At 39.4% G+C, this 16,080-nt stretch overlaps 1 protein-coding gene across 3 annotated transcripts; it reads right to left on the reverse strand.

Annotated features, from left to right (window-relative positions):
- Positions 1–8,089: 8,089 nt before the first annotated feature.
- Positions 8,090–14,784, reverse strand: LOC118560534 (SUN domain-containing protein 2-like). Of its 3 annotated transcripts, none has more exons than XM_036131614.1 (8): positions 13,992–14,784; positions 11,370–11,509; positions 11,190–11,263; positions 10,968–11,103; positions 10,751–10,863; positions 10,438–10,611; positions 9,863–9,952; positions 8,090–8,903 (listed from the first exon to the last, which is right to left on the reverse strand). In XM_036131614.1, exons 1-8 carry the CDS (start codon positions 14,159–14,161, stop codon positions 8,790–8,792), a joined length of 1,011 nt encoding a protein of 336 aa, XP_035987507.1. In that variant the 5' UTR covers positions 14,162–14,784; the 3' UTR covers positions 8,090–8,789. The 3 variants fall into 3 exon arrangements, with proteins under 3 accessions (XP_035987507.1, XP_035987511.1, XP_035987515.1); XM_036131618.1 differs by having other exon boundaries at positions 13,581–14,783; XM_036131622.1 differs by lacking the exon at positions 13,992–14,784 and adding an exon at positions 11,656–12,023.
- Between the last annotated feature and the right edge of the window lie 1,296 nt (positions 14,785–16,080).

Below are 16,080 nucleotides of genomic sequence, written 5' to 3' on the forward strand. Positions count from 1 at the left end.
AAGGACCAAAGTTCAATTTAAAGCTGGAATTAAATTGATGTTAAATTAGCTTGACTAATTCAGAACAACATTTGACATGTGTTTCAACCCATTCGCAATGCAAAGCCCAAGTTAACCAGAACATTATTTTGAGTAAATAATATTCTAAAGACTGATTTGCTCAGTAAAATCAATTAAACCTTATGGCCAATCTTATTAATGCGATTCTCCCTCCGGGCGCCTGGGGTCGCTGTAGCGATCGGTTAAGGTCTAAAGTTATCAAAATTTCCTTTAAACCATCATTGATATTCAATATTAATGCGGGAATAGCTCTATTGGCCGACGGTGCAGTGAAACAACAAGCGTTATGCCTTAAAACAAGCTCTTTTGAATGTCCGTAATAGAAGCTAATAGCATTTTGGCTAGCGGGTTTTCGGCATTAACTTTAAAGACTACTCTTTGAGGCTCTTTTATGTTTAACTTTAAAGACTTTAGTTTTATTTTTAGTCATAGTGAGTGGGCCGGATAACGTAAACATCAATGTCCCATCAATGTATGAAACCCTTGTGGAGATAACCTTTGTTATAACCATAAAACACACTCGAATGATATTAGCAAAGCCATGGCTGTGTCTCATTCCGCCTACTTCTACACTTCGAACACTTAGTTTTGAGTATATAGTGTAGATAACACAAAAAGTCAGTGCACTGAAGGTACCCGTGTAATGCCAGTTCAAACGTGACGAGACTGCATTAATTCGGGACATGACGGACTGCCTTTCCCATGATACAATGTGTTCAAAATGGCCACCAACTCCCATCATGCAACGCGACCCAAAATGGCTGCCGCCCTTGCAATGGAGAGGAGAGATAACGTTGCTAGGCAAAAGTTGATAAAACTTGGCCACGCAGGACAATCTGCCTTCTTCCCTGGCTCCCTGCCAACCCGAGAAGACACACAGCTGTACTCCGTGGATTAATTACCCACACGCCACGTGCTCGAGTTTCTCGCTGGACCGAGATTTTTCGACACAAACTTATTCCCTGCGGACGCAGGAGGTCAACTCAAAAGGTACCCTTTTTAATTCCCTCTGATCAAAATACTGGAAGCCGCCTTATCTCCCAGTGATCGAAAGAGGACTACGCTTCTGCTGGGCCGAGCAAAGTGACTGTTGAACCCGGAGGAAGAAACGAAGGAGCTTCTTCCCCGTCCCGCTGCAGCCTGCGGACAACTGCGTTCGTCAAGACGCGTCCAGAAAGCCGCATTACTCGGAGCGCTCCGGACCAGCCCCGAGGCACCTCAAAGTAACGGGTTCTCCCCTTTTATTTCTGTCTCACCAACAGGGTGTTTAGAAGTGCCTGGGCAGACGTTAGAACTTTGTAGGCGCAGATTAATGCTTTTATTCCACGACAAAGTTGGAATTATTTTGCTGAATGTTTTTCTTTGTATGTGCATGCATTTTACAATTGATTTGGCTGTGTTGATTTGTGATTCATCAATAACCCCGCCGTGGGTCCCTGCTTCAGTTCTTTTCATCTTCTTCCCTGTTTCCCCCCTCTCTCTTTTCGCTTCTTCTTATCAGTTAATCTCTTTGTCCGAGCCCAATTCGCGGGTTTTGCTTAAACTCCCAGTTAGCCGCGCCCTCTCGAAGCGAGGCATTATCCCATCAGCGTAAGCGTGGTTACGTCATTAGGACCTCCCCTCACGCCTCACGTAAATTGGTAGACCATACGTCATCGTAGCAGCCATCTTGGGAGGGTGATGTGTATCTGAACTGTAGGGAGCTTAGCTGAACTAGCTTTCGTAAGACATCAAAGCGTCCAGTGAGATTCCCGAAGCTGTTCTGTCTGTCAATGCTGATACGTCAAATGCCGGTGTTTCGAGGGCGGTGTTAAACAACTGTGAGTTAAGTTAAGATCTGCTAACCGCTCATTTTAATCCATTGTTTATTTTTGTTTTGTTCTTTTATTTCCATATATATATTTTGCATGTTTAGTTTTAGTAGTGAGTAAGAATTCCAAAGTTGTTGAATCAATTACTGTAACAGGGAATTGCTTTTGGTTCAATAAAACCAACGACTGCGGAATAGACATTGTTTTGTGTTCAATCTAATTCACAGTTGCGTGGCTATTCAGAATTCAGAGCTAACCTCCTTTGGAGTTAACATCTGATATTAATACAGAGACATATCATTGGATGGTGATAAGGAATAAGGATTTAAACTCTAACTGCAGGTACATTGGGGTTCTCACAGCTGCCGGATAAACCTCGTCGGTTAAAAGTCCGACCAGATCATTTATTTCAGCATAAATGAGTTCATAACAGCAAATTAACTAATGCATTAGTGGTATAAATTCTTACAAGCCTACAGCTAACATCACCACCATTTGAACTATATTGTGTTATAGCGGAATTTTGAGTTGAATGATTTATTATTTAAATTATAATACCAAATTATAATTAATAATAATAATAATAAGCATATTCAACCAGCTTCTGGCATAACACCCGGATGACCCCCTAAAAACGGGCACAAAATGCAGTGTGTAACGATGGACCCTACTCGCACTAAACGCACGCCATCTTGACTACAAAGCAGAAAGGGAGGAACTAGGGACGTCGGGAAGATGTTCCCATTTTGAAAATAATGGCGGACAATTCAGCTGAGACAGCCGGAGCTGCGACACCGCAATCATATAAATGTAAGTAATGGTGGTAATACGAGGCATTGTACTCTCGTCTAATGCATTACTTACATGTCCCTCACTGACAGAAGCTGATATAATCATTTGGCGAGTTAATTAGCGTAAGTTACATGTTAATGCTATGCTACCTAGTTACCTATAGCTACCTAGCACGTTAAGCCAGCCATTGAGACGAGCACGTTATACATGTGAATACGTTATACTTTTGTCTCATCGAGGTATTTTGATCTGTTTTAGGGACGGACGAAGATACAAGGGAGCTTATCCCATGGCGTGCTGCCAACGCAGATTTGTTTACGGGGAGGAGAAATGCAACCCTTACTGGATTTGAGTAAGTACATTGCATTAACAGTTGTATTACGCTACGTTCTTCACTTCAAACTAACGTGATCACATATGCTTGTTATGGACAGTGCTGTAGTAAACACATGTAAAGCAGTCTGCATCTCTGTCCCAACCCCAGGATAAATAATCTCCTCAAAATAAATGTTGTGATATTGTTGTTGCAAACAAAACATAAGAAATATTTAATGTGTAACATAACATTAGGTGGGCGAACCCAGTACTCGTGTCATGTTAAATGTTCTGGTAGTGGGCCTCTGTATTATTTAATGCATTGATATGATCTGCTGTTGTGTTTTTACAAGGGAATTCATTAAGAAAAAGGGGTTGGAGGGGAGGCTGGATGCCAAAGCCATCAGGAAGCGATGGGAGAATTTGGTCCAGAAATACAAGGTTAGTACAAGGTTGTTCCATACATATCTTTTTGGAAAACTCCTTTAGGATTGTTTGGGAATTTTACCTAGGGTGATTGAGAGACTTTAAACATTAAAAGTCAAATTCATGATTGATAAATTCCTAAAAATACTACCTACCTACTTTATCAAACTGATAAGAAGTACACAATATATTTACCTCTGGTGTATGAATTGAACCATACAATGCTTAATACAATGTTTAATGTTGAACACATTAGATTTTGCAGAATGGTCATGTAATTTATTCAGATATGTTTTGTTTTTTAACATGCCAGATGAAATCAAACACAATCATACAATGGTCATGTAATTTATTCAATCATACATTTTACATTTTTAAATGTAATCATGGTCAGGGACATAACATGCCATTGCCATCCTCTGTCTCTGCTCTGCACCAGAGACGGCTCCTGGAGGTGCTGGTGCTGGTCTTCGTGCCCTCCTGACATCAGTATCTGGTTCCTGCAGGTCTTCGTTGCTCATACATATGTTATGTAGAACAGTGCAACAGACGATGACCTCCGGCACGTAAGTCACATCCACTTCCAGAGCCTTGAAGAAGATGGACCTCCACCTAGTCTTCAGCATCCCGAAGGACCGCTCAACAATGCTCCTGGCCTTTGAGAAGCTGTTGTTAAAGCGAGCCTGAAGGTGGTTGCGAACGGGCTGTCTGAAGGGTGTGATGAGGCTGATGGGCTGGGATAGGCAGGGGTAGCCCCCATCTCCAAGTATGCTGTATCCTGGTGGAGGGTAGGACTGCTGATAGTAGATGGGGCTGTTCCTCAGTACTCTGGCGTCATGAACTGACCCACAGTACCCCACGAACACATCGAGGAACTTCCCCACGTTATCACAGATGGCTTGCAGCTGGATGGAGTAAAAGAGCTTCCTGTTAAAATAACAGGCAGCATCTTTTTAAAAATATTTGCTGTTAAACTTGCAGAAGAAAGTACCTACAAGTGCCTTGTATGCAAGGCACTTGTAGGTACCAATATATGTTCAGCCAATATTTAGAGGATCCTGCGTTGACGTCGGAGGCGATGTATTTTCCACATGCTGTGAATGTAAACGATTGTTGTTTGTAAACAAATGCCGGCATATATTTTTGGCGGGCAGAAAAATTCACGTTCACGTGTGTTAGTTCGTCACGTCATTTCCGCTAAGCGTTTTAACATAAGTGTTCCTTTTGGAACACTACTAACGGTCGAAAGTGGGCACTACGGCAGTAGGTGGTCAGTGCACATCAGCAGTGCACTGACGCAAGTATTCAGAATGAGACACAGCCCATGTGACCCAAGGCTAGCATGAGCTACCTCTGTTAGCCCTTTGTTCAAAGACTCATGTACAAAACGATTTACAAAACATTTCCCAAATGAACCATTTAACTTCTCCCTCTGGTTTCTCTGCCCAAACCTGTCGGCGCCTCATGTGAGTTCTGTCCACTTTGGCCATCCAAGGAAGGAGCACTGAAAAGCAGGGAAAATCATTGCTCTGTTCAAGCCTGCAGCTCTGCGGCTATGGGCTAGCCGAAGCGTGGTCTGGTAAGCTTGGAGGCCTCGACCGATGTCCATTTAATAGTCTGATCGCTCAGCTTGTCTGGTGAGGGAAGGCATCCGCCGTCTCGCAAACCCCTCCAGAATTTTCCTCCGGTCAAACGTTCAGAATTCAATCTGACTTCATGTTTTTATCATGGGTTTAATATAGCACAACAATACCACAAACCTACTTTATCTATAATGTTTATTTATATTGATTTTGAGCATTATGGCTTGCTGCTTTAAAAACTCAAAATTCACTTGCAAAATTACAATATCACATAAGCTCAATAAAATGATTCAAATGTAGATATGCCAAGGTACACATAATCTTGAGGAAGATTGCAATCTTCTCTTTTGGAGAGTTTTGGAAGCAGAGCGCATCTCGCTTTGCAAGATGCACAGAGGAAAAGATGCATTGATCTGTGGCAACATGCTTCAAATTCTGCCTTTTTAAGCCGTGATTCAGGAACCAATTTACCTTTCAGCGCCCCTCCCACTGCATGAAAAGTGAGATTTTCGTCCCCGTAAACTACCGCAGATCTCCCTCATTTTCGGCAGTTAACGTCAATTTGCAACCCGCGCTTGTCTCCGTTTGTCAGTGCCACAAATTGTCGGAACCGGACTCTGACGTATGTGGAGAGCGATCAGCTGTACTAATGGCCCTAATTAGCATATGAATGCAGCGAACCCGCGCGGCTGGCCAGGTCTGGCTTGAATAACCTACTCAGTATTGGCTGAAACCACTATTTCAAACAAGTAAAATCGCTCGTGATTGGCAGCAAAACCACACGTGGCCAGGCCAGGCTTGAATGTTCTTACTCGTGATTGGTTGGCATATATATTCATATATATTTATTTATATATATATATTTATTCATATATATATATATATATATATATATATATATATATCATATATATATATATATATATTTATTTATTCATATTATGCTGTATATTCATATTATCCTACACTACTACACTATTATTAGGCTACCATCAAAGACATGAATGAATTTATACAGGAAATGAACATTTGCCAGGAAGATGTTTATGCAAAGAGCTTTATTAAAACAAACAACTATATACAACGCGAGGATCTGCCCACACATGCGTATCCAAAAACTACAACTCCGTGAACTGTCCGTTTGCCTCCTCGGGGTTGTAGGTAAATGCTGGCAGCATTTTCTCCGAGGCAGGTCCGATGTGCAGACGCCTACTGTGCGTGGCTCTTTACTTCGGCGTCGCCTCTAACCGGGACTGCAGCTTCACACAGAGTTCAGAGAAATCCGGTGTTCTGCGCAATTCTGTTCCCCCGTGAAAATCTGTTTCCTCCGTGTCGGGAGCGCGCTTACAATCCATCCGGAGACTCCGCCAACAACGCCATCTTCTTCGCCAGACATGAGGTCGATGGTGGCGGACTTCCAGAGTTCCACTTCCTCATCCACCTGCACACTCTGCCTCGATTCCAGCAGCTGTAAAAAAACAAAAAAAAAAAAAAAACAATGAATCAGTACTATGCGATGGGATGCACTGCGTATGGACACAACACATCTATCAATGCACCTGAAAAATAGTCACCAAATAAAGTCTTACCCTCTTTCTTCTAGCTCGACTCCGAGCTGAACTCTTGGCAGCTTCAGCTCCTGCGTACCGTCTCATAATACGTCTTACAGGCGGCTGGAAAACAATTAAATGAGAGTGGTATGAATAAAAATCAAACGCAAGTCACAGTAACAAGGAAGGAGAAAACAGTAAAACAAGTCACTTACACACAATGCCGTCTTTATCAACATTGTGTAAAACTGGACTTGCAGTTATTGCTCCGAGCAAATAGGAGGTCACCGCCTATTATAAGGCGTGCTTAGTCTGTGAAAACAAAATGTACAGTTATGATCGGTATCTATCCGTATCTATTTCCTTTTACCGCAGAATGAAAGCATATTCTTTAAATCTTACCCTTGCTACGGTTCATAGCGCCTGCAATTTGTCTCCGAGTTGTGAAGACGGCGTCCTGCTTACTGTGAATCACAAAAAATACACTTTAATAAAGCTTGTTCTTGCAAGTTGAAGGCGAGCTGAACGCGAGACGTCGTCCAGCCATTGATCACTTACCAGCAGTTGTGGTTTAATTTCATCTTCAGGCTCAGAAGAGGACATGAGCACACAGTAGCGGAGCGCTCAGCACGTTTTTTTTACTTCTTCTTCTTCAACATTACCAAAAACCTACTTTATCTATAATGTTTATTTATATTGATTTTGAGCATTATGGCTTGCTGCTTTAAAAACTCAAAATTCACTTAAAAATTTCCAATATCACATAAGCTCAATAAAATGATTCAAATGTAGATATGCCAAGGTACACATAATTTTGAGGAAGATTGCAATCTTCTCTTTTGGAGAGTTCTGTAAGCAGAGCACATCTCGCTTTGCAAGATGCACAGAGGAAAAGATGCATTGGTCTGTGGCAACATGCTTCAAATTCTGCCTTTTTAAGCCGTGATTCAGGAACCAATTTACCTTTCAGCGCCCCTCCATTCTTCTCCCAGAGCTGTGCGGGACAGAGACGTACTTCTCTTTTCCACGTTTTTTTCTCCATGTTATGTTTTTGTGTGTGTGTGTGTGTGTGTGTGTGTGTGTGTGTGTGTGTGTGTGTGTGTGTGTGTGTGTGTGTGTGTGTGTGTGTGTGTGTGCTTGTGTCCTGTCTGGCAATGTGGCAATAAGAATTGTTGTCTTAATGCCAAAGATTGCCCAACAGATTTTGCTTTCACAAGTAGAGTCATACTGCTTTTGCCGTAATGCTCTGCTTGATTTATATACAATTTATACTGGGACAATTTCATGTTAAATGGACACTGAGACAGAAAGGTAGAAGAGGGGAAAAAAGGAGCAAAACAGATGAGACAAAATGCTTAAAATGGAGAAAAGGTGAAAAAGAAAGGAGAGAAAAGGGAGACAGCAATACAACAACATCTGAGTCTGCTTCTTCACCTGCAAAGAGAGATATAAAAAGAACAGCAAAACCAGCAGATCCAATATTACAGGTACAAACAGGTTCAACATTAATCTCCTCTAATGCCATAAATTTCAATACCATTATCTTTTTTTTTTTTTTTTTTTTTTTTTTTTTTTTTGTTATTTGATGCTTATCCCATTTTATAACTAAGGTTTTAACAAAACTTTCTCATTGGCATTTATGGATTTTTTTTAATGATCTTAGTGCATGTTTGGTGTGGGAGGAAACCAGAGCACCTGGAGAAAACCCATGCAAACACAGAGAAAACATGCAAACTCTGCACAAAAATATTCCACACTCTGCAGATAAAGTGAAGGTGAATTAGACTGAACATTTTTAAAAATATTTGCTGTTAAACTTGCAGAAGAAAGTACCTACAAGTGCCTTGTATGCAATGGTAGTCTAAAGCTTAGACCGTGGTTCCCAAACAGCTAATTGATCAACCCACAAACTTGCCGTATTTCTTTTCCTAATCAGTAGGAGGCACTAATGTACACACCACACCCCCTCCCCCAATTTATTCACCTCTTCTCATCTAGTTTAAACTCAACTCTGGCCCACTTAATATTTTATTTCCCACCAGCATTTTTTTAAACAAAATAAACACATTTGCAGATATTTTCAAAACAACTTTCACAGCTTCAAATAATTCTAGTAATATATTTTAATAGGATTGAGATTTTTTTTTTTTACTTAATTGTTTTTTCAGTCTGATTCACCTTCACATATACTTACCCCCATTTTTACTTACTACCCTCTGATTATCCCCTTTCCTTCTCTTTTGTCCTCCTGTTCATTCCTCCAATTTTCCATGTACTCGAAAGCCATAGAGACAGGTGTACTCAGAATGGCCCCAATTGCTCTTCACTTGTAAAGTTATGTAGGTGAAGGCACCCATTTTATGATCCTGTGGGCCAAAACAAATAAAAATGTGGTATGTTAGCACATTACCTGATTGGCACGTCAAGAACAGATAAGAAGTTTGAGTAGAAATTTAATCCATTTTCCAGACCAGTTATTCAGTGTTTGTGCCTTTAGATTCAGAGTCAGAATCACAATCAAGTTTAATTGCCAAGTAAGTTTGCACCTACAAGGAATTTGACTTGGTGTTGATGGTGCAGACAAAAAATAAAAATACAATAAAAAATAAATAAAATGGATATATATATACAGAAGCTATATACACTCAGTATATATATTCATATTCATTTTTGTCTTTCTTTAGTTACATTTGTTGAAGAGCAGAGATAATATATATAAGTACCACTAGTAAACTTCACTAAACTGGCTAACATTAATGACTTGACTTGGCTACTCTGCAATAGTTTTTTTTTTTCTCCCAACAACAAAATAACAATTCATAGCCAATTTAGTATATATAATGCTGTTCCAATGTTGTACTTAAATGTCCCTTCATGGCATGTCTGTCAATGCATTCTTATAAAGTCATGATGAAGTCCAGGGATCTCATGTACAAAAGAGTGTGCAGCTTTCACACTAAAAGTTGGAGGTAGGGAGAAATCATTTGGTTTGTTGCTCCTGGAGTTATATAAAACTGAATGGAGTCATAATTCAGTGTATTTGGGTATGTTTTAGTACTTTCTTGTTTGTTATTGTCACAAAAAAGTTTGCATGGCTGCCACACACTTTCATGGCAGGTCAAAATTTTGCTTAGCTTTCCACACACATGAACATTACCTTTCAATGTTCATTTGTATAAATCCCAGGCACGCTTTATACATGAGGCCCCTGGTTTTCTCAAGAAAACTACCTTAGAACTATTTGCAGTGAGAATGGCTGCTGTTGCTTATAATAAAAATTAGACGAAAGGTAATTTAAAAAAAATAATAAGTGTGATATATTTACAGGGAGTTTGAAGGTTTGCAGCCGGTCTCCATCCTCATTATAGAGAAAAGTTCCTAAAAGGCTCCCCTCGTCTAGCAAATCATTCTTTCCCTGAGAAAGAGAAAAAATACATATGCAGCTGAACAACATGTTTTCTTCACATCTATGAAAGTTAGACAAAGTTTTGCACAGATTGTATGTCGGTGTGTCTGTTTAGTACAGTGGCATGAAATTGCAATATTTTTCAGTGTGAGGATGAGGTACATTATTTTTGACATAATACCTTTAATTATATTATTATTTTCCCCTTCCTAATTATATAGAGATTAATATCATAAAAAAAAATTAATTGGTGTTTGGTGTTCCCTGGCTGTCAAATAACTATTAACTGAAGTATTCAGATAGTCGAATGAGCTGACCATTGAGCATCCTGAGTTAATATCTTTTAGTGCAGGCTGTAAAGTGTAGTAGGATATTAATTTGTCATATCAAGTCATTGCTGCAACATTTGTGCAGCACTTGCATCTTAACCAGAAGTGCATGTTTAAGATATATGTGGTGTCTCAGGGTTTTGACATTAATAATGCATGACTTACAAAGACAGAAAACTCTTTTGGAGCGCTGGGGATGGTGCCAGTCGGTGATAACATTTTGGGAATGTGAGCCAGGGTGACATGGCTGATGGAAACTTTGTAAGGCAGGGCAATTGATAAACGTCCTTTGGAACCTGCAAAGGCCCAGCATTGTCCTGGAAGCAGATGGGACTTTCCCTGAAGAAAATTTTAGAAAACAAAGTTTAGGTTGAGTGCCAAGCCTTGGAAAAAAAGAAAAATACCATACCTAATATTTTCTCAAAAAGAAATACCACTCAGCCTATTATTAACTCAATGTTCTGAGTGTCGTTCATACCTGGATTACAATCGTTGGTCCCACAGCTGGTCGTCGTATTGCTAATCCATACAAACTACACGTTTCTCTGCTCTGATACGTGTCTGAGGTCATTTGGTGTAAAATCCTCGCTCCTGTACACAAAAACACAAATAATGTGAGTCAGGAAACCTTTAAAACTGAAAATGTACAATTTGATTTATAATCTTATTGCTGATTTATTATGGTAATGTCTCACCTTGAGATTGCAGAGCAAAGTTGGGCAACAGATCTGCTGGTGGTAGAAGGTAGTCCACCTCTTTCTTTATCCTCAGCAGCACTTCATGCTGGTTGGCTAAGAGCTTTTCCAGATCCTTACATCCTGGGGTTAAGACCTGTGCACAACATTAAAGTTAACAGCTTCTTCTCATGTTTACAGAAAATTTTAATATAGTGTTTAGATTAGGAAGATGAAAAATACCATGTCCGTTGCATTTGGTGTAACGAGTGTCTCTGAAGGTTGTGAGGGCAGAGCAGAAAACAGGTAGGCACATCCTAAAGAATAAGAATTAGCAGAAGATGCCAGTTGGTGACATGACATTCAAAGTACAAACTTTCTAAAACACCTTTAAACTAATGCTTGTGGAAGAAGAGCATTTACCATAAAACAGGGAAAAGAAGATGATGATGATCCAACAAAATGTTTTCAGTGTGTAGTTTTTCTGATTTATATTGCCGCTGCCGTCTTCTGCAGGGACTGCTGTTGTTCTTGCGTTTAATAGCCGCCGACTTCTGCATCTCCTTGTGGGTAAACATGGAACAAAGATAAATGTGTGAAGCGTGAGTTGATAAACAGATGATCGTGTTGTACCAGGGTTTATACAGGAATGAGTAACCCTAATTTATTGCTTTTTAATGCTCTTTTAATGCTCGTAACAACAGAGCACCTCTGCATGCAGTGTTGCATTGGATCCAAATGTTGTTCCAAGATCGTCTGATTTCCCTACGTTAGTAGCAGTAAAGCTTGCTCCAGCTGCTGCTGTGCTGTTTGCGGAAGCTAATGCGGACGTGACTGCATCGGTTACAGAAAAATAACTTGACATTGTTAGCTGTTGTCTGCCCCTTGCAGCTGATCTGTGGCTGTCCGCAGTGGTGTAGTGGTCCCTGGAGCAGTGGGTATACTCTCAATGTTTGCCCTTTTAGACGCAGCTCAGAAAAATGCTGTCTTAGAAACAATGACATGTAACACTGCTCTATTTAGTTTACCCAAAAATCCATCAGTAGTGTTTACTCATTTTAGCCTAAAACATTTAGATTAAAATATTTCCTTGAGCTACTATGCGAGGTGTGAAAATACTGTTGTCTCTTTTTTAAAGATTTTATCCAGCTTCTGACAGGTAATGTAACATTTTCTTTGATTTATATTGAAGGAATTCCTACACTACATCCAGAATCAACATTTCATTACTTTATTGTAGGTTTTTCAATTTAGACCCAGATGATAAGGCATATGGAAAGTCCTAAATTGAATGAGAAAGAGAATCTAAAGAAAGAGACAAAATGAATGACGAGGAGAACATCAAAACTCAAATCTCGTTGTCTTTGCAAATCATGAATTGTCAAATATACCAGTTGAAACACCCAAATAACTGTTGATCCTGTTGATTTAGACACCCTGACAATGAAAGTTTAGCCCCTCGATTTTAAAATGAACGGTGATTTTAAACTTGACAGTCAAAAAGGGACCCCAGTTAAGTCATTTTTATCATGTAAGGAACAAAGCAAAGATACAACCTATTCTTTCAAGGCAAAAATAAACAAAATAAACACATTTGCAAAAATATGGAAACACTACTCTAAGCCTTCATTTTATCATGGCTGGATTAGTGTAATTCTCTTTATCTCTGAATCGGTCAGTCCTCACTCAAATGTCTGCAGCTGGTTCAAACACTGCTGCACACCTTTTAATGGAAAAACATAAAATAAAGCACATTACCCCATCCTGGCCTCCCTTCACTGGTTGCCTGTTTATCTTAGAGTTCAGTTTAAAGAAATTCTGTTTGTTTTTAAGGATTTAAACAGCTTATTATTATTGTTGTATTTGTTTTAAACTGTTGAGTCCAAGTAATTTTACTGGATGTTATTTTGTTTTACCGTGTTAAAGTGCTATTTAAATAATGATGACAATGATGATGATTATGATCACAAGAAACTTTTGCATCATCACCCAGAAGCTGGAAAGAAAAGAGACAAAACGATTTTTCACACTTCACTTAGTAACTCAAGGAATTATTTGAAACTAAATATTTTAGGCTAAAATATTAAACTGTTTATCGGTGGTTGTCTTTTCTTCAATCCCACCGTTATGTTTAGTAATTTCTTCCAAAAGCTGCAGCATTTTCATTTAATCCATCTAAATGCAGTATTTGCAAGCCCTACTCTGATTGGATGTAAAGAAACCTGTCGTTGATTGGCTGGTAAGGCGACAGTTTTTGAAGTCACGAGCACACAGACAGAATCCAGCGAGTGCATAGCTGGTATTGAGCGTGGAAGTAGCAGGTCACGGGCAGACACAGAACCGAGGGAGAGGATAGTGGGTTAAGAAGAGTTTATCAATTTTGAGCGCGCAAATGATGTTTAAACGGTGAATACCTGTCTCACTGCGAGCTCAAACAAAAGACACAAATATCGCTCCAGGAGTGGATATACGTAATTCTGACTGAAAATTAAGTGGGTATACGCCGTATACCCGCGTACACGCTGGACTACACCACTGCCTGTCCGACTTCATGTGAGATTGTGAAGCATTGACACTCATTGTGCAATGCTTAATTTTTTTTACAAACACGGCAAAATCCTTTGGCATCTTTACCGTCGACAGGCTGCAGCCATGTCCCGAATTCCTCGTTTTCATACACTTTTGTTGAAATTAGCATTTTCCCATTCTCTAGCTCTTTCTGCGCCTCGAGCTCCTTTTCCAAACATTGTAAAAACATACAGCTTTACGAACAACCGGAAGCAGTTCAGCGTGTTTGGTCCCGCGCAAACACACGGAATCAGTTATATCTGATATAATATATCTGATGAAACTGTTTTTATGGACGTATTTTTTTAGAAGAAAAAATAAGGCATTTTTAATGCCACAGATAATCACATTTAATGATTTTAATGCTAATTAAGGCCTTCATTTAAAAAAAATTTCATTTAATGACTTTTAATGATTTTTAATGCCCCGCAGAAACCCAGTGTACATGATTTAAAAATATTTGGTGATTTAACTTACCTGACTCTGGTCTCTTTGTATGAAACAGTCGGTACTCCATCAAAGCTGTAGTACCCGTTCAATAGCAGGCGGAGGCTTCTCCTCAACATATCTGTGAAGAAAAACAAAAACACGAAGGTTGTCGTGACTCTGACACAAAACATTTTAAAAAGACAACACAGCTGTGACATTTACTTTTTAGTGTTGAATGTTATTTCAAGTTTAAAACTGTCAGCATTTCTAGTCATGAAAATCAGATCATCATTTTGACTGCCGTTAAGATCTACTAAAGAGAGTATAATCCTACATTTGTACATTAACTCATTGTCTTACTGTAGTTTCAAAGTCAACTTAAACAATCTACAAAATGTATGAAAAGTGTCTGAGGATCAATTACTTCAAAAATGAAAAAAACTTTTTCTGCTTAAATTATTACTGACAATGCTGTCAGAAATCTTTTAGTTAGATCTCCCAGAAGTTTATTATCCCAGGTTTATAACTGTTTAAAGAAAAAATACTTACATTTGCCGTAGCTCATTGTGTTTAGCTGATTTAAGTTAGTCTTGCTTCAGTTTTTCCAACGTTTGTCTCTCTTTGAGCTCAACTGGTAGAAGTGTGAGAATTCTGAGTGGAATGCTTCCTTAATGACTAAAGTTCCAGAGGCATCTGATGTCACGTTACCCTGTGACATCAGAATGTTCAGCTGTGCCCGCCCACACATTAAATATTGGACCGGTTTTATAGGATTAAAAAATGATTACACCAAGAATCGGTAAAACTCTCTTCTACTGTAAAGCTAGTGAGTTTGCAAAGACTAACGTGTGAACAAACTAATACATGTCTTTCATTTTTTGGGTACAATTTTGGGTACAAATATATTTGGGTACAATTCAAGGATATGTATTATTTATTTTTTTGTTGTAACTGCTATTTGCATTTTATCATCCCAGGCTGGGCCTTTCTCTCCATTTAGTTTTCATGTTTTCCCTGCAATGTACTGGTGGCCTGTCCAGAGTGTATCTGCCGCTTAGCCCCTGAAAGGTGGGCCCCAGTCCTAACGCCAAAATCCTCTGTGATAAGACAATATAGACAATGGAATACAATATTTTTCAACAATAGGTTATTGATTAGGATTTACAAAATGTCACAATGTAAAACAATATTAATACGTTCTTAAGTGTTATGATGTGCTTGCGTTGTGTTTTCCTTTAGAATGTTTTTACATTAGAATGTTTTTACATTAATTAACTTGCTCTTGCTGTTTTTTTTTTTCAACCAATAAACAGGTTTACTAACCTGTGGATAAGTAACGGTTCAGGGGTTACACATGTTCATTCCTTACAAATTAAATAATTGTGAGGTGAGACTTTGTGTTGATAATTCTCATAACTTATTTAGTGTCGTTATGCTGTTGCTCCATGTTGTATAGACCCAGACTGAGCCATTGTTAGCTGCCCAGATAATAGCCACCTTGATGTGCATTGAGCCGGTGAATCCCCATGGAAAATTTACTTATCAGTGGAGTTGGGGAAATTTTACAGGTTAAGACTAACAAACTACTCCTCCCAGCATTCATTGCAGTTCTGATGTCACAGACTGAGGCTATAGTATATACATGTAGTCCGTGGGCCAGAATCTGTAGGACGTCTCCTTAAGAACTTTCGTATGAACTGTCAGGGGGCAACTTTCTTCCACTTGGATAAGTTGCTACACATAGCAGTGATCTCAAAACACCAATGTTCCCACGTTGTCACTTGCACATTAATAAGTTATAGCCGATAAAAAATCGAAACTGTTGCGCTCCGGTCCAAGAGGTCACGTGATTTGAGTTTTGCTGCCCAGCCAATCAGATCGCTGTATTGTCAGCTGTGCGAGTTCAACCAGTTCATCATGGCTGCGCCCATAAGGTGTCATACGCATCTGTTTCCAGATGAAGAAAGCCCAATAATAGCATATTCTGGTGCCAGTTAGCAGAGATCTTGGTGGCAAGGAAAAAGAAATAGCCCAGTCCATCCATCCATCCTATAGCAGCAGGTCTTGGTGATATCACAGTAAATTGGGCCAAAGTCTGAGCTATTTCTGCCCTGCGATGGACTGGCGACCTGTCCAG

This window comes from Fundulus heteroclitus, chromosome 3 (genome assembly GCF_011125445.2).
Source record: "Fundulus heteroclitus isolate FHET01 chromosome 3, MU-UCD_Fhet_4.1, whole genome shotgun sequence".
Lineage (NCBI taxonomy): Eukaryota > Metazoa > Chordata > Actinopteri > Cyprinodontiformes > Fundulidae > Fundulus > Fundulus heteroclitus.